Source organism: Mus caroli, chromosome X (genome assembly GCF_900094665.2).
Source record: "Mus caroli chromosome X, CAROLI_EIJ_v1.1, whole genome shotgun sequence".
In the NCBI taxonomy this organism is placed as follows: domain Eukaryota; kingdom Metazoa; phylum Chordata; class Mammalia; order Rodentia; family Muridae; genus Mus; species Mus caroli.
In genome coordinates this window covers 88,026,737-88,053,994 of record NC_034589.1, presented here as the reverse complement: position 1 = coordinate 88,053,994, position 27,258 = coordinate 88,026,737, and the positions used below count along the sequence as shown (strand labels likewise).

Below are 27,258 nucleotides of genomic sequence, written 5' to 3'. Positions count from 1 at the left end.
GTTTACTTAATTTTTTCTTCATTAAATTTTATTGTAAATAACTTCATTGAACATCTTTGTTCACTTGTTATTTTGCATTCAGATGAATTTTTTTCAAAAGACTATTGTGTGTGTGTGTGTGTGTGTGTATGTATATATGTATGTATGTATGTATGTGACTATACTACCGCTGTCTTCAGACACATCAGAAGAGGGCATCAGATCTCATTATGGGTGCTTGTGAGCTACCATTTGGTTGCTGGGAATTGAACTCAGGACCTCTCTGGAAGAGCAGTCAATACTCTTAACCACTAAGCCATCTCTCCAGCCCGAATTACTTTCTGGTACAATCCATGAAATAAAACAAAACCATTTGTATCAAAAGATACAACTACCTATCTGAATGGATCTAGGAAAATTGTTTTGTGAAAAGGTGGTATCAGTTAATAATAACAAAATATGCATGCTATTTTCATCATAGTTCCTTTGATGATTTTTTAAATAAAATATTACCACCATGAGTGGATATGAAGCTTTCATAGTGAGTTTAATTTGTTTTTCTTTGAATTTTGGAGAGTAGACAACTCTTAGCATATACTTAAGACTTACATTGATTCTTAGATCAATTTTCTGTTTCTTTACCCTGACCATCCATCATGTGTTTAATTAAAAAAAAAAAAAAACCAAAGACGTTCATAATGTCTACATATCATAAACATATCCTACCTGGGGCTGTATGTGCCTTACCACTAGCTCTTCACTATTAATAATGAAGTGCATGCACATGCTGGCATCTGTAGAGTGTTTTGCTAAGAAGTATCAATGAGTTCGTCATTCTTCTTTTAGTATTTAGTATTCTAAATACAGCATCTATAGCTGTTCTTTGTCTGTCTTTCTCCAAACATGGCTGTCCGTGACAGGAGGCTCCAGGGACAGAAAAATTTAAAAGAATCAGTCTAAGCCTGACTATATTATTCACAACACCACAGATGCATCTACAAGGATTCCTGTCCTCACACTCTTATTGGCTCATATTACAGTATGTAAGAAGATCATTAGTCAAGAATATAGTGGTATCTCTGTGTCTACATTAATATTTTTTCATTTGGTTTCAAGACATGGTCTCACTGTGCAGTTCTGGCTTGTCTGGAACTTTCTGGGTAAACCAGATTTCTTTGCCTCTGCCTTCTAGTGCTGAGATTAAAAGTATGTTCCACCAAACCCAGCAAAAGGGACTGAACTCTGCACAGGCCAGGAATCAATTTCAGTGAGTTTACTTGTTTTTATTCTTTAAATTTCCAAACAGAAGGAAAGAATAATATCATATCTCTATTATCAGTTGCTCAGGTTGAATAATTATTATCTTATGGTGAGATTGCTATTAGTAGTAAAAGTTAATACTTCATGTATAGTATGTTAATAAGGGCAGTGAGTCTTACATTTACTTATTAAATGTGTCTGAGTGGATACATATGTATCACATGCATGAAGGAACTGTAGGAGTTCAGAGGAGGAAGTCAGATCACCGAACTGGAATTACTGGCAGTTCTCAGCTGTTATTCTAGTGCTGGAAACTGAAGCTGGGTCTTCTTCTGTAAGAACAATAGGCACTCTTTAATCACTCAGCCATCTCTCTAGAGTGACCTGTGCTCTTTTATGTGAACAGAACGGAAACTGACTTAATGGCGTTATATTTTCCATTTTTTTAGTGTAATTGTTGATAACTAATAGTAATTTGATGAGCTCTAAAAGAATTTGCTTGTTTAATCATCCACTTAGCAGATAGGGAATTCCTTTTACATGTACAGTAGTATATGCTGAGGGTAAGTCAAATGAGGAAAACCTAGTTCATTTCAAATTGATTGATTCATTCTCTCTCTCTCTCTCTCTCTCCCCCCTCCCTCCGTCCCTCCTTCTCTCCCTCTCCCCCTCTTCCCCCCTCCCCGTCTGTCTGTCTCTCTCTTTCTCTCTCTCTCTCTCTCTCTCTCTCACTCTCTCTCCCTCTACCTTTCTCTCTCTGTCTCTCTCCCCCCCCCCATTCACTTTATGTACCACTTACTGCTCCCTCCCAGGTACACCCTCACACAATTCTTCCCCCATCCCCTCTTTTCTGGGTGGGTGTGGGCCCCCCCCCCCATATATTGCCCTCCCCTGGCACATCAAGACTCTTTGAGGCTAGGTGCACCCTCTCCCACTGAGGCCAGACAAGGTAGCCCAGGTAGAAGAACATATCTCACATACAGGCAACACCTTTTTGGATAGCCTTTACTTCTGTTGTTTGGAACCCACATGAAGACCAAGCTGCATATCTGCTACATATGTGCAGGGAGGCCTAGGTGCAGGCCATGTATGTTCTTTGGTTGGTGGTTCAAATAATGAGTGCCTCAAGGGTCCAGGTTAGTTGGTTTTGTTGATTTTCCTGTGGATTTCCTATCCCCTTTGCGACCTGCAATCCTTCCTCCTCTTCTTCCATAAGAGTCCTCAAGCTTCATCTACTGTTTGGCAGTGGCTGTCTGCATCAGGCCGAGTCAGCTGCTGGGTAGAGCTTCTTAGAGGAAAGCCATGCTAGCCTCTTGATTATTTGCAGAGTATTTTCTGGCCCATTGTCTTACATATTATCCCCCTCTCCCTTCCTATTTCTCCCTCTCTGCCAATTCCCAACCCATCCTTTTGTGTGTTTTGTGTGTGTGTGTGTGTGTGTGTGTGTGTGTGTGTGTGTGCCAGGATAACTGCAGCAGACCTTCTGTAACTTTCTCTGAGGTAGCCTCTCACCGGCCCAGAACTTGCTAGGTAGGCCAAGCTAGCTGAATGGGAAGCCCCAGGGATCCACCTATTTTCCTTCTATCTCCCCAGTGCTGAGATTACAAGGGCAAGTCTATACTCAACATTTTTATGGGTTTTGGGGGGTCAAATTCAGTTTCTTCTGCTTGTACAAGTACTATGCCATCTATATCTTCTTAGCTCCTCTTTGGTTTTTTAAGACAGGGTGCTATCTCACTGACTTAGAGCTTATTGAATGGGTTGTTGGCTGGCTGGCCTGTCACAGGGAGCTGCCTGTCTCTGCCTCTCCAGTTAGGATGGCAAGTCTAGCAACTGATCAGGCTGCTGTTTTGTTTGCTTTTCTTGTCCTGGATTAAACAATGTAATGACAAAACTATCTTTCAAGCCCTTTTAAAATTTCTAGATAAGAGGGTTTTTTGATATAGTAATGCATACCCAGCCCTTGGGAGGCAAAGGCTATTTAAGGTCCACCTTGTCTGTTTAGTGTGTTGGAGGCCAGATAAGGCCACATAGTTTGACAGTATTTTTTTTTTAACTTTTTGTAGTGTTGTTGCAAGTATAGCAAATTGTGATGAATTATATCATGGTTAGAGGTCTGTTTCAGTTTAGAGTAAGCTATTCATATATCAAAGGTGAGTTGTATTTTTTGTTAATCTTTAACATTTACCTGAATTCTTATATCATTTAAAATTTGGGAAATTCTGAGTTGAGATTTTACTGTTTTCAAAGGAGAGTGGAATAGAAAAAGAATGACATCTATTAGAAAAGTATGATGGTTTTTTTTTGTTTGTTTGTTTTTATTATCTTTGTAGATAATGTTGGTAGAGCTTGAAAATGGCAAGTTAGATTAGGATGGAGGCCTACATAAAGTCGTGAGATTTACCTTTGTGGAGATTCTAGGCTTTGTTAAAAAAGAAAAAAAAATATGATTTTTCTGGAGTATTGGAATCTTACGTATTTGTAAGATATAACAAACTTTGAATCTTGCTTTTTAGTAGTCATGGATACCTTGAGCTTATACCACTAGAGTGCATTTAAAATATTTTTTATTTGTTTGTATTTTTAAAATTTTTTAAGATTTATTTATTGTTATATCTAAGTACACTGTAGCTGTCTTCAGACACACCAGAAGAGGGCGTCAGATCTCATTACGGATGGTTGTGAGCCACCATGTGGTTGCTGGGAATTGAACTGAGGACCTTCAAAAGAGCAGCCAGTGCTCTTAACCACTCTCTAGGCCCCTTAAAATATTTTTAAATTGCATGTCTATGTCCTTGGAGCTGGGGTGACACAGGCTTGTGCATATGTATGTGTATGAGTGTGGGGGCTTCATACACCATGGCATACATGGCTAGGCCAGAGGAGAACTTGAAGGAACTAGATCTCTCTGTCTACCATGTGGATCCTAGAGATCAAACTGAGATCACCCATCAGCTGTCCAGCAGCTCATCCCATGTGTGTGTGTGTGTGTGTGTGTGTGTGTACCATATGTATATATGGTTTGTAAATCCAGCTTTCTAAATCTTTGAATATTCTCTATTTCATAATTAGAAATGCTGTTCCATAATGTTCAGAATTTCTCAATATTGTACTCAAGAATAGTCATTTTTTGAAAGTAATTATTTTCTTAAATAAAGCTGTTTTTTTCCCAAGGAGTCTATGCAATATTGCTCATCCAAGTCATAGTCCACGTTGTAACTTTGTTTTAAAAAAGTAAAGTTATCTAGTGGAATGGCGTAGTTGTGTAATATTTCATTAGTATGAGTATTTGGCTTGCATATGTGCATGTTGCACACTTGTCTTGTGTCCATATAGGCCAGACGAGGCATCCAGTTTCTTGGACCTGGAGTTGCAGATAGATGTAAGCCTCCATACATTGCTGGGAAGTGACCCCAGGTCCTTGGCAAGAACAGAAAGTGTTCCTAACCACTGAACAATCTCACTAGCCTTCCATTTTCCATTTTGCAAAACTCTTTACTATCTATCTTGGTAGATACTATCTGAACTTTCCTGCCTACTTTCTATTTCTATTTTGTTGTGATGTATAGTTTTCCTGATATATAAATTTCAATTGTATAGAGATAATTAGAAAAAGGCAAAAGTATTTGTTATTTTTCTTGATAGTTTAAAGACTCTTCTTTGATCGTGCATTAGAATTCTAGATGTTGTATATTTTCAAATGTTATGTGTGATGTGAAGTCCAAAACCATTTCAGTAAACTGTTTAATTTTTTACTTATTTTTGTAAGTATATATCCATTGTATATAATAATGTGTTTGCTATATGCCATCTTTGTCCATATGTACCACGTATTTTTATCTTATTTACTTTATTTACATAAAGTTTTATGTATTGAGCTTTGAGTGGGTATTTTATCAGTGTATGACATTGTGGAATGATTGTTTGTTGGTTGATTCCCTGAATTATGTATATATTAAAATGAGTGTATTTCAAGTCTACTGCCTAAAGGCATGTTAAAATATTCCTACTTTATTAGAAATATCCAGTATTGGGAAGCTGGCAAGTCCTCAGAAGTGGAAACCTGTTTTCTAAGTTTTGCGTTGGGCTTGAAAGGTTGTATTTGATACCTATTGTCAGATTGATTTTTTTCTTCTTCTTGAAGTGTAGCAGGTTTTATTTAGTTTAGGTTTTTTGTTTTTGAGAAACTGGGGGTTCACATGTCAAAATAACTAGTTTTCTTACCATTCTTTCAAGTAAAAATTGCATTCTATGTAAATAGCAGTTAGTTTAACCTGTAACTCAAATAGTTGTACAGTTTTCCTAGAGTAACCTTTATTCTTCATTGTGTTTCATCAATACAGAAAAGTAGACTTGTTCTCAAAGTTAAAAATTTTGGGAATTACTAACTTGCTAGATAAGCTGGGTCATGCTTGTAATACCAGCATTCAGGAAGTTTAGGCAGAAGGATTGCCTCATGTTTGTAGCTAGCCTGTTTTCATACTGAGTTCTGAAGTCAACTTGGGCTACACAGGGGAGACTGTCCCCCTCAAAGTTCCTAGATTTTACTGCTTCATCAAGAATGTTCTCAAGTGAAAGTACCTTGTTATGGTGGTAGAAAGAATACAGTGACTATCAGTACAATTAGGTGCTTCTCTTGGGATTCATATTTTTAAGGCATCTACAATTTTACCCAGTTTTCCTTCTGTATCAATACAAATGCCAGTGTTAGGAAGTAACTTTCTTCTGACTAGTGCTGTTCCAGATCTTGTGTGCACTTTCTGTTACAAACTTATTGCTTATGTTGACATTCAGAGTAAATTCAGTGCTGTGTGGTACATTGTGTGTGTGTGTGTGTGTGTGGGGGTGTTATTTAGTCAGAGAAGATATGGAGAAACATTATTAAGTGAGAGAGAGTAGCTGTTAGTCTTCAATCTAACTAATCAAATGAGAAAATTACAAACATGAGGAGAACTCTAAGGCTACATAGAACACTGGAGCTAGAGTCTTGATTATTTTAAGTATTCAAATATTATGTGGCAAAGCCCATTAACATATTTATTTCTTAGGCTTCTGTGTGGTTATGCCAGTTACTAATTGATGGAGAAGGAAATCTTGAGGATGAACTGTTGGAAGATTCTATGGCTGTGTGGTCTGCATACACACTGTTATGTTATACATATATGATTCTGGCAAAAATCTTTGATGCATATATGCATAGAAAGTTCCATTCTAAATTTTGGTGGGGTTTTTATTCCCCCTCTTTTGTCTTTTAGGCATTGACAAAGGATCCCCAGGATTACCCTGATAGAAAAAGCTTACCTCATGTACATGTTGCACTGTGGATAAATTCTCAAGGAGGCAGGAAGGTGAAAGCTGGTGATACGGTGTCCTATGTTATCTGTCAGGTAAAACGATTCTATTGTACAAGACTTGTGCTTCTTAAGAATCCTGGGCTGGGAACATGGCTCTATGGGAAGTGTTTGCATATGTGAAGACCTTAGTTCAGATCTCCAGTCCTCACAAAAAAAGTCTGGTAGAGTAGCTTTTGTTTGTAACTGTAGTACTAGAGGATGGGGTCATATAAGATACTCAGAACTTGATGGCATTCATTGAATGACTCTGTTTTAAAAATATAAAGAAGTGGCTCAGCAGTCAAGAACACTGGCTGTTGCTCCAGAGGATCTGGATTTAATTCTAGTACCTATATGTTGGTGTACAACTGTTTGCAACTCTAATCGAGGAGATCTGACACTATTCTGGCCCCCTCAGATACCAGATACAGTTGTGTTGCCCAGACAGACATACAGATAAAACACATGCACACATAAAATACAAGGAAAATATAAGGTAGAGTGATTGAACAAGTCACCGGATACCCACCTGTCCTCCACATACATGTGCACACATGAATGTTTATTCACACTAAGTCACTGGTCTTGGAATCTTGGGTCAAATCTAGATTGCCACATTACCTTACCTAGTAGTATTCTTCTAAGGAACTGGTCCCATATAGAGATGGTTTAGTTTAGCTAGCTTTCAAGTCTTAAAAAAGACTTCCATGGGCTGGCGAAATAGTTCAGTGGTTAAGAGCGCCCATTGCTCTTCTGAAGGTCCCGAGTTCAAATCCCAGAAACCACATGGTCGCTCACAACCATCCGTAATGAAATCTAATGCCCTCTTCTGGAGTATCTGAGGACAGCTACAGTGTACTTACATATAATAAATCAATAAATCTTTTTAAAAAAAGTTCTATAATGGTTCATTACAAGTTTCACAAAGAATTCAAAGTAGCATTTGGAGGTCTTTTGAAATTAGCTTAATGAGACAGTTTTATAACAGTTACTACTATTTCAATGCTAAAATAATTGCTGTGAAAATGTCATAGGCTGTGATTATAGCTTAGTGGTTGAATACTCTCTTAGTATGTGTGATGCCTTGTGTTGGATCCCCAGCAATACAAAAAGAGAACAGGAAGTATATGTACTTATGGTGGTATGTCCAGTAACAGTAGTAGGTAGTTGTTATTAATTGTTCCTCTTGTGACAGTTTTCATTATGATGAGTCAGTAGAATAGTAGAATAAATGGTTTGTCCTCCTTACTTATCAAACACATTACTTGAAAAAATGTGTAGCTACATGGAGAAAGTTGAAAGGCTTGAAGATATACTTTATGGAAAAAACAGTCATGATCCAACTAGTTTTTCCTTTCTCCTCCCCCATCTCACTTTCTCTTCTATAGGCTGTCTCCTTCATGTTTCCCTTCCTCCTCGTCTGTGATACACCTCCAAGGATATTGTAATCTTTCTCAACATACTTTACAACTTAAAAGTAGTTTTGTTGGAGAATGGCATGCCATTAACAGGGTCCGTAGGGAAGTAGGGCAGGGTAGGACATCAGGGCTTTTTTTCTCTGAAAGTACTTGACTCCAGTTGGAAGAAAAGAACATCAAACTTTTCTCCCTTCATGCAAAAGGAAGTTAATAATCAGCCTCTCTCAAGTTCTTTCAAATTACTAATGTATGGCCTACTTCACCCCCAAGAAATAATTCATCTGAATAAGATTATTTTTTTTATTAGTAAGAGTCATAGTACATTATTACAGTAAAACATTTAGGTAAACCTTAAAATTCATTTCTGTACAATTGACCTTTGCTAGAACACATCCAGTATGCTTTATAAGCAAAAGGCTTCATGACAGTCAGAAGCTAGTGTGTTAATGTAATATCTGCCCCATACTGTAGACGATGTACATAACAATGATAAGTACATGGACAGGAATCAGCACTTGACTCTATCTCCCTCCTAGGGTTACCCTTGATTAAGAACTGTTAGCGAAAGCCAATTCCTGCAGGAAAATATTTCCATAAATGTCTGGCTTGCTCAGATCCTTAATGTGCTTTGCATATTGCTTCTGACAAGTCTCATCTCAAAAAAACAATTTTCAAATTATGCAAATAAAGATTTTGGTAAATAGACTAGTTTTTTTTTTCACTTATGTCTTCACATACATTGAAAAGCTCTTAGATTATTAATGACAAGAACAGATGGTAGCTTATAAGTTTGAAAAATAATACAGGTTCAGTAAAATAGCATCTAATGATAAAATCAAGAAGGTTAAATATTTTGTTTAAAACTAGAATGGAGGTATTTGGTAATCTATAAAATAGTATGATAGATGTATTTAAAAGTCAACCTTGTATTCCTTAATGCCAAAATATTTGGTATTCTTGTTTGGATTAAAATACAAGTCTTTAAAATGCTGATGCTAATGCAGTACAATAAGCCCTATTTGATGTCACTTTAGCATCTTTCCACCCACTTAATGCTGGTCCTTCTTTTTAAAGTACAGTTCATATCTGTGTTTATTAATTTATTTTTCTTTAGCACATTCTTAGAAATGGCAAAGGATTTTAATTTGCTATTGTTCTTCTCAGTGGGACAAGCTATCTTTAATCATGTTTGCTAGCCAACGCTTCCTGTCTCCTTTTCTGTTAAGTTTCATACCATAATATTTAGAAAAAGTTTGTGAAGATGTCTGGTAACAAATTTCTAAGAAGATTGTGTGTTGCCTTAAGGCAGGGTGTTCTCTAAGAATAGCCTGTTTTTCAAATAGGTTCAGTTTTATTTAATATTTTACATATAGAACACTGACTGTATCCTACTGGTAACTCAAAGATTTATTTTTTATAATTTTGGTGAGTGTTTTGCCCACATATATGTGTGTATAACACATATGTGCTTGATGTCTGTGGATGCAGAAAAGGGTATCAGATGACTTGGAACTGTAGTTACAGACTGTTGTGAGCTGCCATGTAGATGCTGGGAACTGAATCCCAGTCCTCTGCAAGACCAGCCAGTGCTCCTAACTGCTGAGCCATCTTATCAGCCTTTGTTTCCTAATTTTAAACTTGCACTTAGTTTTCATAAGTCATAATTTTTGTAAGGCAAACCTTTGGCATAATTGCTTTTAGATTTTTTTCCCATTAGTTTTCCATTAACATAGGCTCTTGTAGAGTACCTAGTTATCCCCCAAATTCATGAGTTGATACATGGATACCTCAAGAAAGACCAACTTTGCTTCCTTATCTGTTCTTAAAAGGTGTATGTCACATGTCCATGTATGCCACATGCTGTTGACATCTTGTTCAGTTTAGGGACTAGATCTTTCAGTAATATATCTTAGGTGAGAGCCTAAATGGTTTTCCAGCACACATTATAAAACCTGTTAGCTAACCAGTTGTGAAACTTGCTGTATTTGAGCTTAGGTTTTAAGAATACAGTAGGAAATATGTTGGGCTCACTCTTAGTTAGCTACAAGCTATTTAGAGGTAGAATGCTGTAAGTAGAAAGAATGCTCAGAAATTTGCATCTGCTCTTTAAAAATACCAATATTCCTTTATGAAATCTTCTAGTGATACATATTTGAAAGTAACTCAAAGCACTTGGTGGTGGTTGTTTTGCAGTTCTTTTTTATTATTAATTTAATATTATTTTAAATTTATTTGTTACACTCCATATTCCATTCCCTGCCCCCACCCATCTGCCCTCTGTCTGCTCCCCATCCCACACCTACTCCCCATCCCACGTGGATGCCCCCACCCCCCACCCCACCTGACCTCTAAACTCCCTTGGGCCTCCAGTCTCTTGAGGGTTAGGCGCATCATCTCTGAATGAACACAGATCCGGAAGTCCTCTACTCTATGTATGTTGGGGACCTCATTTCATATTGGTGTGTGCTGTCTGTTTGGTGGTCTAGTGTTTGAGAGTGATCGGGGATCCAGATTAATTGAGACTGCTGGTCCTCCTACAGGACCACCCTTCTCCTCAGCTTCTTTCAGCCTTCCCTAATTAAACAACAGGGGACAGCTGCTTATGTCCATTGGTTGGGTGCAAATATCTGCATTTGACTCTTTCAGCTGCTTGTTGGGTCTTTCAGATGGCAGTCATAGGACCATGTGCATGCTACACAAATATTTTATCTTCACTCCAGTTCACCAGTGCCTTAATTTTTTTCACTTACATAAAATTGACTTTAATTCATTATTCAAAAGTAATTGAGTTTCCTCAGTGTGGTGGTGTAAATCCAGCTCTTGGAAGGTAGAGAGAGGAAGATCAGTAGTAGTACAAGGTCATCCTTTGATACAGCACTAAGCTAGAAGTCAGCCTAGGACAGTATAAGATCAGCCTCAACAGCAACAAAAAATCATGAAAGAAAAGATTAAATTCAACAAAAGCCTGATTCTATAGGGTGAGCAGATTTCTGGTACTAAAAGGCAGTCTGAGTATAGCACATGAAGACATAGCCTGATGATTGTTTTCAAATGCCCAGGTAGCAGCTGTTACCTCATTTCCACCTTACAATTCAGTTTGCTTAAAGGACATGATTAAGCCTCATTCATTCTCATTAATTTTTTTATTGAGTTGTGAAATATAGACAAACAAGTTTTAACCTGAGGGTAGCTTTCTTTCTAGAAAATTCATCATACTTCAGACCAGGTAGCACCTAATTGCAAGACAGATACATTCTGCTTCTATCAGGAACAGAACCTCAAAGAGTAGGTAGGCCCTGCCTTGTGTCTCTGGTAAAGACCATGATATGGAAGGTTGCCTATGTTTTGAGCTGAATGCTGAGCCGAGAAGAGACTGATTGTGGCAGGAGTGAAAGAATAGGACTCACATTATAATCAGTTCTGCAGAGCAGCTGAGCACTGTGAATAGTTATAATTTACTAGTGTGAATATTAAATTCTGTTGTTTCAGTCAAGAGGAAGAGTGAAGTGAATCATTGGATGTTGGTCCAGTAGAATGATGACTTTTTGATTCACAGATGTCAGTGACATCACTACAGAGCTGTATGTGAGCTAATTAAATCAAATCTCACAAGTTTAATTTTAAAGTATAAAACAAGTAGCCCCTGAGAAGAGTATCTATCCCACCTTCATTTGCTTGCGGAGAGATCAGCCTCCTTGATACCCCTTTGATTTTCGAGTACTGCTGCTGTGTAGGTAAATCAGTTACTTTCCTTGTCACTGTGATAAAATACCCCAAAGAAATAAAGGACAAAGGCTTTATTTGGGCACACAGTTAGAAAGGATATATGCTTCTATGGTTGAAATTGTAGCTGGAAGTAATTGCATTAATAGGATAAAGGAATGTTATTTATTCTTTTATTGTCATGTCTTTAAAAGTCATTCTCAGACTAATAGTCACTGGTATTTTCTTTCCTTTTTTTTTTTTTTTTCATTTTTTCTTATGATATGGCAGGTAGGATTATAATCTAGTGTCATCTTACTGGTTTCCTATCCTGACAGAAAAGAGCACAATACAATGCATTCTCAAGCAATGGATAAAATTGAGACCAAAAAGTTCTTGGTCTTCCTAGTCTAAGATACATGTGAGATTTTTAACAGGGCAAGACTTCTTGGTGTTTGGAACTAAGGACAGACAATTGAAACGTTTGTCCATCTATTTAATTAAGCAAGTGTATGTGTGATTGAGTTGCTTACAACTTTATGCTGTGTCTTCTTTCAGGATGGGTCAAACCTCACTGCAACTCAGAGGGCCTATGCCCCAGAACAATTGCAGAAACTTGACAATTTAGCCATCGACACCCAATACTACTTGGCCCAGCAGATCCACCCTGTTGTGGCTCGGATCTGTGAGCCAATAGATGGAATTGATGCTGTACTCATTGCATTATGGCTAGGTAAGTGTCCCAAACTCCTGAAAAGCTGCATAAAGTAGTAGTGATATGCATATTCCTCCTGTGTGTGTTAGTATCTCTGCTTGCAGAAGCAAGAGTGTGTCTGTTACTTTGTTTTATTGCTCTTTGTAGTTGCTTGCCTCATCTATCCCACCAGAAGGTGAGCTCCACGTACTTTGTGAGTCTGGGCCTGCAGGTGATATTCACTGAGTGCTGAGGAAAGGAAGAATTTATGTACTAATATGGTCACAGTGCTCCCATTTTTAAAGGTCTAATTAGTCACCTTCCATTAATAAGGAGGTTAATGAATTTTTGCATCTTGTCTAACTGTATTTTGTTATAAAGTAAGAAAATGCAACTTTAACTTTTAGCGTTTACTTTAAATTTTCTAAAATTAGACTCACTGTTATTATCTAGAAATTGGATGGTTCTTAATTTATCATCATCTCCAGAGGAGGCAGCTAACTCTGAGGCACCAATGTCTCTTTGATTTTTTTTTTTTTCTTTTTACAGTTTTACCCCTCTGCTATGTCATTATTGCCATCTTTGCTTTAAAATGTGTTTCTTAAACATCCCTCATTTCAATTCTAAGTGACCTGAACATAGTTATGTTGCTTTTAAGGTCCCTACTCTATTCTATAGTAAGCAAAGCTGAATATTTTAAAAGTACTGCTAAATCCTTAGATGGTACCTCATTCTCCATAAATCAAGTACAGTAATGCTACTGACATACGGTCTTTAGCTCTGACAATTTCAGCCTAGTTTCTAACTCCAACCTATATTAACCTTGTTCCTACTCTGTGAATTCCTTGTTCACTAAATAATATGTTGCTCATTTTCTCTCTATTTTGTTGGAAAAATCTTCTCTCATTTTGACTACAATGTTGAGCTGCAGTGTCATAGGACATTGGCATCTCTAGGACCTGGTTTAGATATTAACAAGCCTCTGAAACTTGGTCATACATTGATTTATTTTTTTGTGGGGGGAGGTAATAGAATATAATTGCTTTGACAGAGATAAGATATATCTGTGACGCTCAGCACAGGACTTGGAGCAGAGGGAGTGCTCAGCACATGGTGGTATATTGACCTGCCATGCTACTTTCTGAATCCAGTGTAAATATGTCCATCTTCTTTCAGTCCATAGGATTTATGAATAGGTAGTATTCAGTATGTCTTTGGAATGTCATTGGATTTTCCAAAGCTCATTAAAATCATATATATTCCATCCTGCCTGTGTCGAATGTGTTTCTGAGATCAGCCCTACCACCCCCATCCCTACTATCCCCATCAGTGTCTGATCTGGAAGTGGAAACTCATTTTTGACATTTGCCTAAGCAAAACATAATTAGGAAGATAAAATTCTGCTACCAAAATAATCATATAATGTATTCTCCAAGTTGAGTTGTATTTGATGATGTTTATAAATCCTCAGCTGGGAGGAGGAGACTATAAATGCATGATTTCTTAGTGTCATTTTTTTCTGTTATATATTGAGTGCTTACTCTGTTTGCTGTGATAAGTACTTTCCATATCTTATTCAGTCATCATGACAGCCTCCTTTAGGCATATTGCACTAGCTCCATTTTACAGAAGAGGAAGCATATGAAAAGTAGCTAAGGTAGATTATCATGGGGCTGTAGTTAGATTTTTACTAAGTTGTATGTGACTCTAATGGTTCTGCTTCTGACCACTGTGCTAAACTTGCTCCTTAGCAGTAAATAGCATAGCTCTAAGAGACTGGAAGATGTTCTTTACCAGGAGTGAGGTGGTGTAGATATGCAAGCATGAGAGCTTCGCTCTTGTGCCCTCTTAGCAAAATCTAGCTCTTTGTTAGCTCTCCCAATTTGTCCTTTGTTATATAATAAGTAACCTGATCCAAAGGCAAACTGTCCTGTCTTTCTTTGGTTTTGAGTCTGCCAGTGGCCAATAATTGATAGGGAAGGTACATGGTAAACCCCTCTTGCTGATTGAAGTCAATGGAAGGCCTCCATCTTGAGCCATTCTCTCATTCAAACCTACTATTCCTCTATTGGTCTCTTGATAATGGGTATTTATTTATTTATTTGATGGGAAAAAAAAAAAAAACAAGAGGTTTATTTTCTGCAGCATCGGGGTCAACCCTCAATCAGTTCCTAGAGGCGAGTGAACCCAAATGGATAATGTATAATATCAATGTGTGAAGTTGTTGTCAGTTGTGTAACTAGACTCCTCTCTTGTGTCTCCTCTTCTTCCATCTTCTTCATTGCTAGTCCTACCAGTAACACATATTTGGGCCTTTTATTGTTTCCTCTTTCTTCATGTGAAGTTCTGCATTAATAAGTACCAGCAGGAAACATTAGTGTGCACTAGGCAGCAAAGTAGGCATTTGCTTCTGCCCTCTTAAGGAACTGCTTTTATTGGCAGCCTTTATTTCTCCATTCCACATGAAAAATTAAGGTGGCTGTTCACTCGGGGCTTTGAGCCCACCATTACCAGTTCTCTTGGAGTTTGTGGTTTTAGAGAGGGATTGGGAGGAGATGTGGAAGTAGTGGCACAGTAAGGGGAGTGTGAGGGGTTATGGGGTTTCTAAGAGGTACGAGCTATAGGCATAAAATTACTGTAATTTATTTTCAAAATTCTAAATCTGTTTTCTTTATGTAAAAAAACTGCAGTTAGTGAACCGACACTGTTAAATCAGTTGAAGTGTACAAATGTATACATAAAATACAAGCTCTCCAACTGCCTAATCACAGACATAAAATAATTCTCCTGCTTTTAATGTAGTTTTTATCTTTGATTAATGAAATGTATAACAGTGTTAAAACTTTAGTGAAGTTTGATACTTTGTCGTTTTAGTTGATACAAAGAAATCAGGAATAATGGTATAATTTCATTTAGGAGAATTATTAAGTTCTTGATTTTTTTTTATTTTTAAGTCTCTTTTGTTGAAAGCAAGTATATTTTTCAACTACCCTTTTCTTTCTCTAATGCCTTTATGCTACTTTCCTTGGAATGAAAGGCAAGCATCAAATGTTGGGTTTTATCCTGTGGCTTCACTTTGGAAATTCTCTATTTCTCTCCCATCAAGATGCCTCCTGAAGTCTGTCTGATGTCATGTTATATGGCCAGATGTTCTATATGGGAAGGCCATTTTAGTGAAAAGGAGAAAGAGGATAGTCTGTTAAACAATTGAGTGAATAAGTCTGTTGAATTGAAAGAGAATAATTTGTTGTAATAACTAATGGTTTTCATTATCCCACTATAAAATGTGTATCATTTTTCTGAAACATATGCAAGATTATTGCTATTGGACTTAAGTAAAATTTTACTCTTTTTCCATCTGTGAATAGGAAAAAATATAGTATTACTCTTCTAATACAATATCCCTATGGGAAACATAGTCACTAAAACTTGGAACTCTTAGCTTTTGTTACCTAGACTGTAGGTTTTTCCCTCTAGCTCTAATGAAAACTCTTTATAGTCTGTGTATGAACTACTCAAAGTGTGCTCAAACATCCAGATAGCCTTCAGTTCCTCAAAGACCAGACTAGTGGTAAGGGGAATCTAAAATTCATTCTAGAATTTCATCTTTACTAACTTTTTATTTCATAAATATTGTACTTAGAATTAATCTTTTCCTTCAATGAGCAGTGAGTTTTACAACATCTATAAAGTACATTGCTTTGTAGTCAATGCTAGAATTTAAGGATTCTTTAACTGGACAGTTTTCTTATTGGTCCTGTGAAATTACTGATATTTGTAGAATTGAGAGTTTCATGTCTGAAAATATTTCTTAATATAAGGCAGAATGCAAAAGTTCTCCTTTGTAAAATGTCACTAGCTGGTCATTCTGGTCATGGTGGCATATACCTGTGAATCCTAGCACTGTTGAGGCAGTAGCAGAAGGTTGGTGGTTATTTTGGGCCAGCCAGGGTTCTATAGCAAGACCTCGTGTCAATAAAATAAAATAAAATAAAATAAAATAAAATAAATATTATAAAATAAAATAGTGCATGCCACTCATGTTACAGAAAATAAATTTTGTGAATTGATAAGACCCAGTACTTTTCGAAAAATAAACGCAGTAGTGGGTAAGCAATATTTGGGAATGCTTTGGGCACTGTTGAGGAAGTATATCTACAAAAATCTGATGGAAGGGATAGAATGAAATACATGTGCTACAGTAAAACAGTGATGCCACTATCAGGTGCCTCAATCCTTAATTTGTCTAAGGATTTGTTTTTTTTTTTTTTCATGATTAAGCTCCTGTAGGAACATCTATATTTCACTGTTATTTTCAAGCCTCACATCTTGCAAGCTGGAGAACCTCTTCTTACATTCTAGGGTTCTGTTCCTAGACCATTATCCAATAACTCCTGATCCTGGTCTAATTTATTTTTGTATTCATTGAACAACTTAATGTCAGGCCTGTTGTGCCCAGCATCGTGATAGACTTTGAAGGATACAGAGGTGAAATCGAGCTATGGGTTCTTTTAGTTGAGTTCAGGCCAAGTGATTATTAGTTGATGTCACTGTTGTAAGGATGTTTAGTAGACATCACTGCCTGTTTTCAAAAGATGTAAAATAAAAGGTTATCAAAGTGATGGAAAGCAGAGTATTTAAATTAAGTCTTTCCCAAATAACAATGAAAATTATGTTGCATGTACTAGGTGTGGTAGCTTACCTCTGTAATCCTACCACTCTGAAAGCTAACAACATTAAGTTTAAAGCCAACATGGGTTATACATAATGAGACCTTGCCTTGGTTACTTTTCTATTGCTCTGATAAATCACCATGTCCAAGTTAACCTAATAAAGACTTTAAATGGGCTTGGAGTTTGAAAGGGCTAGAGTCTGTGATGGCAGAACAAAGGCTTGGTGGCAGGCAGCTGGAGTAACAGCTTAGGGCTCACATCTTGATCCACGAGAGTGGGCAGAGAACATACTGAGAATGGTGTGAATCTTTTGAAGAATCAAAGCCATACTTCCTAACCCTTCCCAAATAGTTTCAACAACTTGGGACCAAAGTATTCAAATCTAAGAGTCATTCTTATCAAACCACCATGGACTCTATCTCAAGAAAACAGTAAACCATAAATAGAAAACAAAAAATAGGCTTGTGGGTATAGCACTGTGGCAGAACACTTGCCTATCATTTGATAGGTCATAGATTTGCTCTCAATAGTATAAAAATTTGCTAATAGGAAAATGGGTAAAACATAGTGAGAAAACTAAATGTTTCACACTAAGGTACCTTAAGTATATTAAATATATATGTATAAATAAGACAGGAAGGGTTAAAGTGGTAAGTTGTTGGTTCCACTTTGCTGTCAAATGTCAAAACTTATTGCTTAAAAACATAATTTGGACAAAATGAGAAAGAGGAAGCATTTCAAAATTTCTGTTACTAAGTTACTAACTTATTAAGTTACTAGAATAGAAGTCTAACCCCTCCTTGGATCCCTTTACCCCATCTATTAGGATATTTGGAAGAGCAGAGGGCTTTTTGTGAGCTAGGGAATCATTGCTCTGTTATTTATTTTCCAAACCTTACTTAGTATAAGGTATTCTATCAATTCTCAGGTGTAAATGAGGAATAAAGGTACTTCTAAAGGTTCTTTTGGACTACTATATAGATTGAGCATCCTTAATCTGAAATGCTACACAGTCAGAAGCCTTTTGGCACTAACTGACACAATGATACCTAAGCTACCTACTTTGAATGATTTAATAGTTTCTTAACTGTTCTTTTCCTTCAGTTTAAAAAACAAACACAAACATAAAACCAACCAACACTCCCCCCTCAAAAAAGAACTCCTGGTTTATATGGTGGAAGATATCAAAACTGCTTTCATGTGATAGTTCATAGTCAAAATGAAAGTGCATTAAAGGTATTGCATAAAATTATGTGCAGGCTATGCATACAAGGATTATATGAAAAGTAGAAGAATTTTATGTTGAGATTATCCACAGAGAATCTTGTTATATATGTGCAAATATGTTAAAATTTTATATCTCTACTCTGAACCCAGTCTGGTCCCACGTGTTTCAGATAAGGCAAACTCAACCTGTACACATTTCATTAATTTAAAATTCATACTCAAGTGTAGCATTAAGACATATTTGAGTTGAAGTTATGAATGTTGCCCATTAGGGATTTGTTGCTGTTGAGATTTTGGAGAGCCATCTCTTCCAAAACAGTATAAATACTGGATTAGAAATATGGACTCTGAACATCTCCTAGTCCATGTGCTTTTATTATTATTGTTATTATTATTATTATAAGTAGGACTTACATATTTTTTATCAGGAATGGCTATATAAAGTCTTAGGACTGCTCTACAATCAGGTTTTAGAACATTTCTATCACTTCTGACTACTCCATTCTTTCTACCTTTCCGAGTCAACACTCCTACAGCAGCAATACTTATCTGATCTCTACCACCATAGATAAGTTTTCCCTAGTCTATAATTGTATGTAAATGGTTTTCATTTACTTGGTATGTACTTGTTATGTTCAATTTCTTTGACTTCATGTAATATTTTTGATCTATCATGTTTCTTGTATTGGTATCCATTTTTTTTTTTCATTTCTAAGTAGTATTGCTGATACTCATTATGTTGTTAATATCCTTCAACCTAATTTTCACTTGGGATTATTAGAATAAAACTGAGCATTTTGTATACACAGCTGTTTATGGAGATAGCATTGCCTCTTTATATTTTCACTGTATTTTCTTAAATACTAAATTTGCATTTCATATATTGTTTTCTACTAAGGCCAGATACTTAAATAGGCCTAGATTCATGCAAAAGAAAATGATTTACTTCTTCAGATGATTTTTTTTTAAGAATGACAATAGCAAGTCTATTAATTGGCTTCCCTAGTATCTTTGCTGACTCTTATTACAAACAGCTGCTTGTGGGTACCAGTTACTTCCTTTTCCCAATTAGAATTTCATCTGTCCAGATCTTCCCTTTTTTCCCCACTTGTGTGAGTATGTGGAATTAGCTGCCTTACTCTAGTTATTTGCAGTTGTATTAAGAGACCTTATTGTTTTTTGTTAGAAGAGAGAAATATTTGATCAAATACATCATGATACTTCTCATATAAACAAGACTTTATTATAAATAGTTTAAATATTTGAGAAGAGGCATAAACAAAAATTGTAGTCTACAATGGTTTTTAAAAGACAATAGTAGAAAAAAGTAATTATGTGTCAAATGTTAAATTGTGTGATTATGACTGGCGATATTAAGTAAAAACTGTACTGCTATGCTCACCCACCCAGCGCCTCCGATGCTTCTTTCTATAAATATGCCTGTGAAACTGAGAGCTTTGATCCTGTTGCCAAAATAATGTAAGATCCTAGAAATTTTCCAATTATAAATGACAGTATTTTAATTTCATTCTACTACCTCTCTGTCCTTCCCGTCTCAGCACAAGTGACTTGATCACAAGTTGCAGGATTGAATTAAACCATACATCATCTCTAGTTATTGTGGGGAAACCACAGCTGTTCATCTGCCAGACAATTAGTTTTCCAAAGCTCACTCAAGTTACCCCCGTCTGTATTCTCTGCCTGACCAAGTGATTCAAGTCATCTATTTAAAGGCAGTCTAGTAGAAGTAGAAGTTTCCTTTCTCAAACAGGACTTAAAGTTTGTTTCTTGAAACCAATTGTTCAGAGAAAGCTGTCGGTAGAAGAGGTAAGGAATTTGGACTTCAGTTTTACATCTCTTGCTGAGCTTTCATAGGGTTACACACTGTGAGCAGTTTAATATTAATTACAGAACGTAGATGCAGGCAGGGCAAGTGTGATGGTAAAGAGTGTGCTTTAAAGGCATTTTTGACAGCTTTTAATTTTGGGTTGTCACACAAAGGGAGTTTTATGCTGCTGGTCTATTTTGAATTCTTAAAATTCAAAATCTCTACCTCTAGGTGGCAGCACCAGATACTTTTTTCCTGTGAGGCCAGCTTTAGTAAGTTCCAGTATAAGTAGTGAAACTTTCAAGTTTACTAAAACTTTGAAATATTCTATGAGTCTTTGGTTAAATTACTTCATGTGCTGAATAAGTTTGGGACTTGCTGTAGTCTGGGTTTTCAAGTTTTCTAAAGAATTTGTGACTCCCTCGGCCCCCTTAGAAACATGGCATAGTATGTCAGCTTTACATGAGTAAACCTTCAATTTGCCTGTTACATCTTTAATTCTCCTCCCAAGAAAACTGCTTGTTTAATGGTGTTTTTATGATAAAGTAGCAGGTACAAAGGATGTCGCATGCTTGATATTTTAAAGTTGATTGCAGTTTATTTTGCTTTTGTGTTAATAAAAATTCTCAAGCACTGTAGCTAGGCGAATACAAGGTGGAAGCTTATTTCCTTAAAACAGTTCAGCCTGAGAATAAGTCTGAAGCAATTAACTAGGCCAGAGTCATTAACTAGCCTGCCCGACGGCCTCGTCGCTGCCATGGGAAAATAACGGTCATTTCTGGAAGTCAACATTTAAAGTAGATACTGCAGAAGGCTTGATATCTTTTTCCCTCACAGTCAGATGTTTGTTGGGTGTTCCTCTGTAAGTAGCAAATAGGTCATGTTCTTTTCTGGTGAACTCCTCAGGTTGGCAGGCTACCAGTGTGCTGCTCTTCCATGTACTCAGGTGTGCCAGGTGAACCAAGGCTGGTAGAGGAGGACTAGGGAATAGCCTCTGGTCAGTTGTGTACCTGTACAACCCAGCATGATTTTGTTCCTTTGTTTTTAACTATGTAATCTTGCCTTTTAGAAAGCTCCCGTCCCCTCCCCTTTAAAGTTAAAATTAGCATTGGAAATTGATTAATAATTATCAGTCAGAATAGTTATAGCTGCTTGCTTACTCCTAACTGCAGATTCATCAACATATTCTGTGACTATCCTCTTGTATTCACAACTAGAGATTAATGAAATAGCATTTATCTGTTACTGTAGAGAATAAACAACCTCGCTTATTAATATGGTTTTTCACATTCAGTTCCTCTGTCCTCTTGGATGTTAAATATGAGGGTGTATATTCTCCATAGTTTGCTTATTTTTTTTTTCTAGGAGGCTGATAACTTGTAAACTAAAAGTGATGGCTTTGGCATGGGTCAATTGCCATATAGCACAGTAACTTATATCACTTATTATCTAGATTGTTCTGAAAAAATATTTAAAAATTGTTACTCATATGCTGCCATATTAGGTAATACTTTCATTTCTATGAAGCATCGTTATTAACTTCATGGGTAGCATGGATATGTGTTTCATGTGAATATAGTCTAGATTAAGTTGTATCAGTTTACTACTTTGTGTTGTAGGTAAGTATGATTTTATTAAGTGTTTACTATTTATTAAGCACCACTGGATTAGGCTTATCCTATTATTATCTCATTTGAAGTTCAAAACTGTATGGCTGGTGACACTTCCATTTTGTGGGTGAGAAAACTGAGGCTCATATCACAGTTATCTATTCTTTGTTTGCCACCTTGCTATGCTGAAATCGATTGCCTCAAGAAGTTTATAATTACTATGTGTGATTTGACTGACCAAAAAGAACATAGGAGTTTGATAAATCCAAGGAGTGAAATTTGACAGGGAAAAATTGAATTGATAAGAATGCTTCATGTCTTAAAATAGTTGTTGGAAACAAGATATAGTGTATACTATACCTAGATTTATTTATTGTGTTGTCTCAAATGAAGTGTAGGAATTGCATTTGGCTTCAAGACTGTTGAGTGTATGTGGGCCTATGAAATATGTAGATCCATCACTTTGTACATGTTTTAAGTTTATGAATTTCAGACACATCTGAGAACATGATGTTGTACTTTGTCTCAGATGCTGCTACTGAATTATAACCACTGAATTAGATTGCAACATACATGCTGTTAACTATTGAGCCAAGATGAAATCGACCGCTGCATTGAAATCAAGGTTTGCAGTTGTGACTGCATTTGAAGGAGTCAGAATGGCAGCGAACATAATTTCTTTAATGGGATTTTTGTTCTGTTTTCAGTTTTAATGGTCGCACTATATTTTAAGAGTATATGTTAGTAACAGGATATAATTATTTGAGTTTTTTATGTGACTGGAGAAAAACTCTATGAAATGCTTTGGAGCATTTTTCTACGTGTTGACATGTTTCTACATTGTGTTGTTAGAGTTACTTGTTTGATTCATAGTCTTATAAACAGAGAAGTAATTTGTCCACGTGATCTTGAGTTCAAGTGGTTTTTACCTGTGTATATACAAACTTGGAAAACATTCTTTTGTAAGAATTTACTTTGGAGATATTTTGTTTTGGATGAATACTCTTAATATTTTTGTTTGTTTGGTTGCTTGATAGGACTTGACTCCACTCAATTTAGAGTTCATCAGTATCACAAAGATGAAGAGAATGATGCTCTCCTTGGTGGTCCAGCACAGCTAACTGATGAAGAGAAATACAAGGATTGTGAAAAATTCAAATGCCTTTGTCCTTCATGTGGAACTGAAAATATTTATGATAATGTCTTTGAAGGCTCGGTTAGTTATTCTGTTTTGTTTCTGTCTTTCATTTTGTTTGGAAACCAATACAGTACAGAGTGCCCTTCCCTACACTTTAGAGAACACACACACAGAATATATATAGGTAATCTAGATGTTTCATTTATGTCTTTAAAGAATTTTAGTTATGTGAGTTCTGCTTTCATAACTTCATGTCCGCTGAGAAATGTTTAATTGAATGTGCTTTAATAATTGTTTTTTGCCTTCCTAGAGTGCTTGACCTTTTTTTTAAATGGACTCTCTTAAAAATTCTCATTATCTCAAAATATTTTTATTAGAACTCCTTAATTAGTAACCTTTGTTTTCCTATTACCAGCTCCCACTTATTAAATCTGAGCAATACCTGGGTTTCTCTTAAATTAGAAGTATTAGGTTTGTCTTTACATGCGCCCCCCCCCCACCTCTTTGTTGTTGTTTTGTTTTTTTGGTTTTTTTTGACAAAGGTGCTTTTTAGTTTTTTGTTGTTGGTTTTTTATTTGTTTGTTTGTTTTGTCTTTCCATATCAGATGTTTTAAAAACATGACAGGGAGACCTTTCTGTCAAGGAGTACTGCCAAAAATGTATCATTGACCTTGGATCAGAACTTGAAACTTGGCCAATTCACTTTATTTCACTACAGTGTTAAAAGTGTGCTAGCCATTGGCAAATGAGTAGGCAGCAGAACTCTGAAACCTTGAAACTGAAGGAAAATACATCCTTTATCTAAATTAAAAGTAATTATTTTAAGTTAATTTGGACAAACAGCAGATGTTTTGCATTTTTTGAATCAAAACAAAGCAGCTTTTGGAAGCAAGTGCAAGGAAGAGGCAGACACAGATCAGCAATACTTGCTAAATCCTTGAGCTTTGCTTCATTACAGCTGTAAATAAGATAGTTAATTGCATGGAGGCTTGACGACTTGCAGATGGGCTAACTGTGGAAGAGCCGATGTCAAGCTCTGAAATCTCTTCCACCTGGAATTGCTTAGCTTGTCGGGTAGGGTTATACACCAGATTGGAGCAGGAAACCAACCAAGATGTTTAAGTATCCAGAAGGAAAACAAATGCTCCAGAAACCCCAACAGTTTCCTTATATCTTATATTTGTTTTGTCTTTGTTTAAAACAAACTGTGACACAATAAAATGTTTCTCCAACTGCTAATAGTTACTCTTCCAAACTTATACTCCTCTTGAAGCATCCTTTCCTACATAATTTTAATTCTTTTAAGGCACAAGAATTTTAGATTTGCTAATCTTATGATAAATGAGATTGCTTTATTACTTTTGCGGTACAGTACTTTTACGTTTTAGATTTCTCTGTCTAAATTTCAGTTGATGTAGTAACAGCTAACTAATGTTGTATAAGCCTCGGTCCTTGCTTTATCTTCAAGTTTGTAATGAATGACTGCAGATTAGAATTATTGATCAGTATCTCTAAAAATAATGTTTATTTTTGGTAACATGCTTTCTCTGCTGGTTTCAAAGAGGCAATGACCTTCTCTGTAAGGCCTGCCTTACATGGGGCGGAAAGTAGTGAGGTCATGGTTTTCCCTTGGACTGTGTAGTTCATTGTGATGATAGCAAAAGAATAGATAGCACGTACGTCTAATTAGGCTCTCAAAGCCATAAACAACGCATAAAGCATAGTTACAAACTCTTCTAGAAAAGTGTTGTGTGCCAAGAAAAAATAAAATAAGTTTGAGGCATAACATTGTTTCTGGTAATAACCTTGTGTGTACTTGTTTATCCTGGCTTCTATAGGGACTGGATATGGAACCCAGCTTGTATCGTTGCAGTAATGTTGATTGTAAGGTTTCACCGTTGACCTTTATGGTACAGCTGAGCAACAAATTGATCATGGACATTAGACGTTGCATTAAAAAGTACTATGATGTAAGTATCTGTAATAAGACATTACACACTCCATTTACTGAGGTTTAATAATTGTTTTATAGTTTTTATTGCAGTTGAGAACACTTAGGAAATTCACAGTAAAATACTACTAATAAAATGTGACACACTTCAACTTAAAATTTATTTATTTATTTACCTATCTATCTATCTATCTATCTATCTATCTATTTATGTGTGGGGTGGTTCAGGATAATGCCTCTATGGAGGGAGTTGGTTCTTTCTCTGTTTCCATCAAATTGATTCCTAGGGATCATACTTAGGTCATCAGGCTTGGTGGTAAGGCCTTAATCAACTAAGCTATCTCACCTGCTCAAAAAATTTTATTTTAGTAGTATGATAAAAACTCTGATTTTTCTCATAAATGTCATTTCTCTTTAATTATTGGAGTTTTAAGATTGAAAATTTGATTAGTTTTCTGAAGAAGTTAAAAGAACCATCTTTTAAATTGAAGTGCAGTTTGAGATATCAAAGAGGATATCTCATTTTCATATATGTACAATAAAAAATCTCAGAAAAGTAAGCTATCTTTGCTTTTATTCTGATTTTTTTGTTTTGTTTTCTGAACACATTTCAGATGAATGCATCTTTTTCTCTTTAAAAATTAAAATTGAAAAAGACTGTACATTTCTCATATTTCTTTGTGTGTCATATCATTTGTCATCTAAACAAATTTTCTGTCACTTAAAAATTCACTATACCCTTTAAAAGGCTGTGTTGACAAGCTACACAGAGAAATCTTGTCTCTAAAAACAAAACCAAAGGCTGTGTTGGCAAGACATTTAAAAAAAATGTTGAAGTACTATTAGATAAGATTCATGACTTTACTATTCTATACTTTCTATTTAATAATTAAGATGTAACATAGCCTCTTCTTCTTTGAAACACTTGTGAAGTCATTTGAAACATGTTTCACGTAGTAAGAAATATAACAATATAAAATGGATATTAGATCATTAAGATGAAGAATGAGAACACAGAGTCCCAATGTGATTTAGCATGGAATAATTTGTGTTTACATTTAAAGAAAATAAGTAGGTTTGCCTGTTTTAAATAATAATTATGACTACATTTTGTTAAACTCTGCAAAGTTTTAGTGAATAAAGCTGTGCTGGACTTAATGAAGAGCTGGATGGAAGTAATGGTTATCTACGGGGTCACATTCTACAGTACATGAAACGTTCAGCTCATGCCATGTTAGACCTTTATTTAGCGTGAAGAACCCAAATCAGAACTATTCAGCTTCTTCTCATTTGCAGGCCTTATTGAGTGAAGTAGGATCTTGACTCTTGGGAAGAATCCTGACTTTCCCATCTGTGTTTAGTCTATCAAAAGCTTCACCATGGAAATGTTAATGCTAAAGGCAATGACTCTAGTTCCTTCTGTAAGAAGGAGCTATCTGTTTTGACTACGTTGAGAATAGGGAGAAAAGTGATCCATATAATTAGAACGTGCCAAAACTAAAGGTTGAATTTATAAATTGTACATGGGTGGGTGGGTGGTGGTGGTGGTGGTGGTAATGGCCTTAGTTACAAAAGCATTTTTTAAGGTAAATAATCTACTTTTGGAGAGCAGGTATTTAAAATGAAGTCGTTAGAGCCCTTGCTTTCTCTTTTCCACCAACTTTCTCTGTAACAAGCAAGTGAAAGTTTTTCTGTACTTAACTGCTTACTTGATTGACTTTGTTAAGATATTTCTGGTTAAAATATCCAAATGATACTCTTGTGATTAAAGAATGATAGAACCCAGGACTACACAGAGAAGCCCTGTCTCAAAAAACCAACCAACCAAACAAACAAAAAGAATGATAGAACCATTGGTTCTCAAAATTAGAAACTTTTCTACTTTCTGATCCTAATCCTAAGTGACCAGATGGAAGAAAGCCAACTCTTTTCCTGGTCTCAGGCTGAGGTTGTATGTGAACAGTATGTTTTAAAAGTAAGTGAGAGACAATTTCTATTTTCTGTTGTCTTGAGACACAATGCAACGTTTGCCAGCAGAGGGGTGTGGTATTGAGGTTTTTGGTTAACCAAGCCTCAAGTGACACTGTTCAGTGTGATGTCTGAGAATTAATGGCAATTTATCTAAATACTCATACAGCAATCATATTTGAAAGGATATTGAGATAAAATACTGAGATTAAATGACTTTTCTCTGAAGCAGGTTACCAACAGGGCTTCTTCATATTTTGTAATATTAAAAAAGACTCACTGAATAGAAGAAGCACTTATTTGTGGACCTTAGTTAAGAGTATCATTATATTTATTTTAGTCTTAGAATTTCAGCAAGAGAAACCAATGTACACCAAGCAAAGATGTGATTCTTAGAAAGGAAGAACTTGGAAGACAGTTAGGTGGAAGATGGCACTTGAGCAAACTATATAACCTGCTAAGGAACATAGTTTTAGA

At 36.0% G+C, this 27,258-nt stretch overlaps 1 protein-coding gene across 1 annotated transcript in view; it reads left to right on the top strand.

The window, feature by feature from the left end:
• The window catches only part of Pola1 (DNA polymerase alpha 1, catalytic subunit), a 407,398-nt gene that overhangs the window by 221,942 nt on the left and 158,198 nt on the right, over positions 1–27,258 (top strand). Inside the window, exons 31-34 of the mRNA XM_021153188.2 lie at positions 6,495–6,626; positions 12,251–12,425; positions 22,762–22,940; positions 24,701–24,832. Coding sequence (XP_021008847.1) covers positions 6,495–6,626; positions 12,251–12,425; positions 22,762–22,940; positions 24,701–24,832 — 618 coding nt within the window. The remainder of the gene's footprint in view (positions 1–6,494; positions 6,627–12,250; positions 12,426–22,761; positions 22,941–24,700; positions 24,833–27,258) is intronic.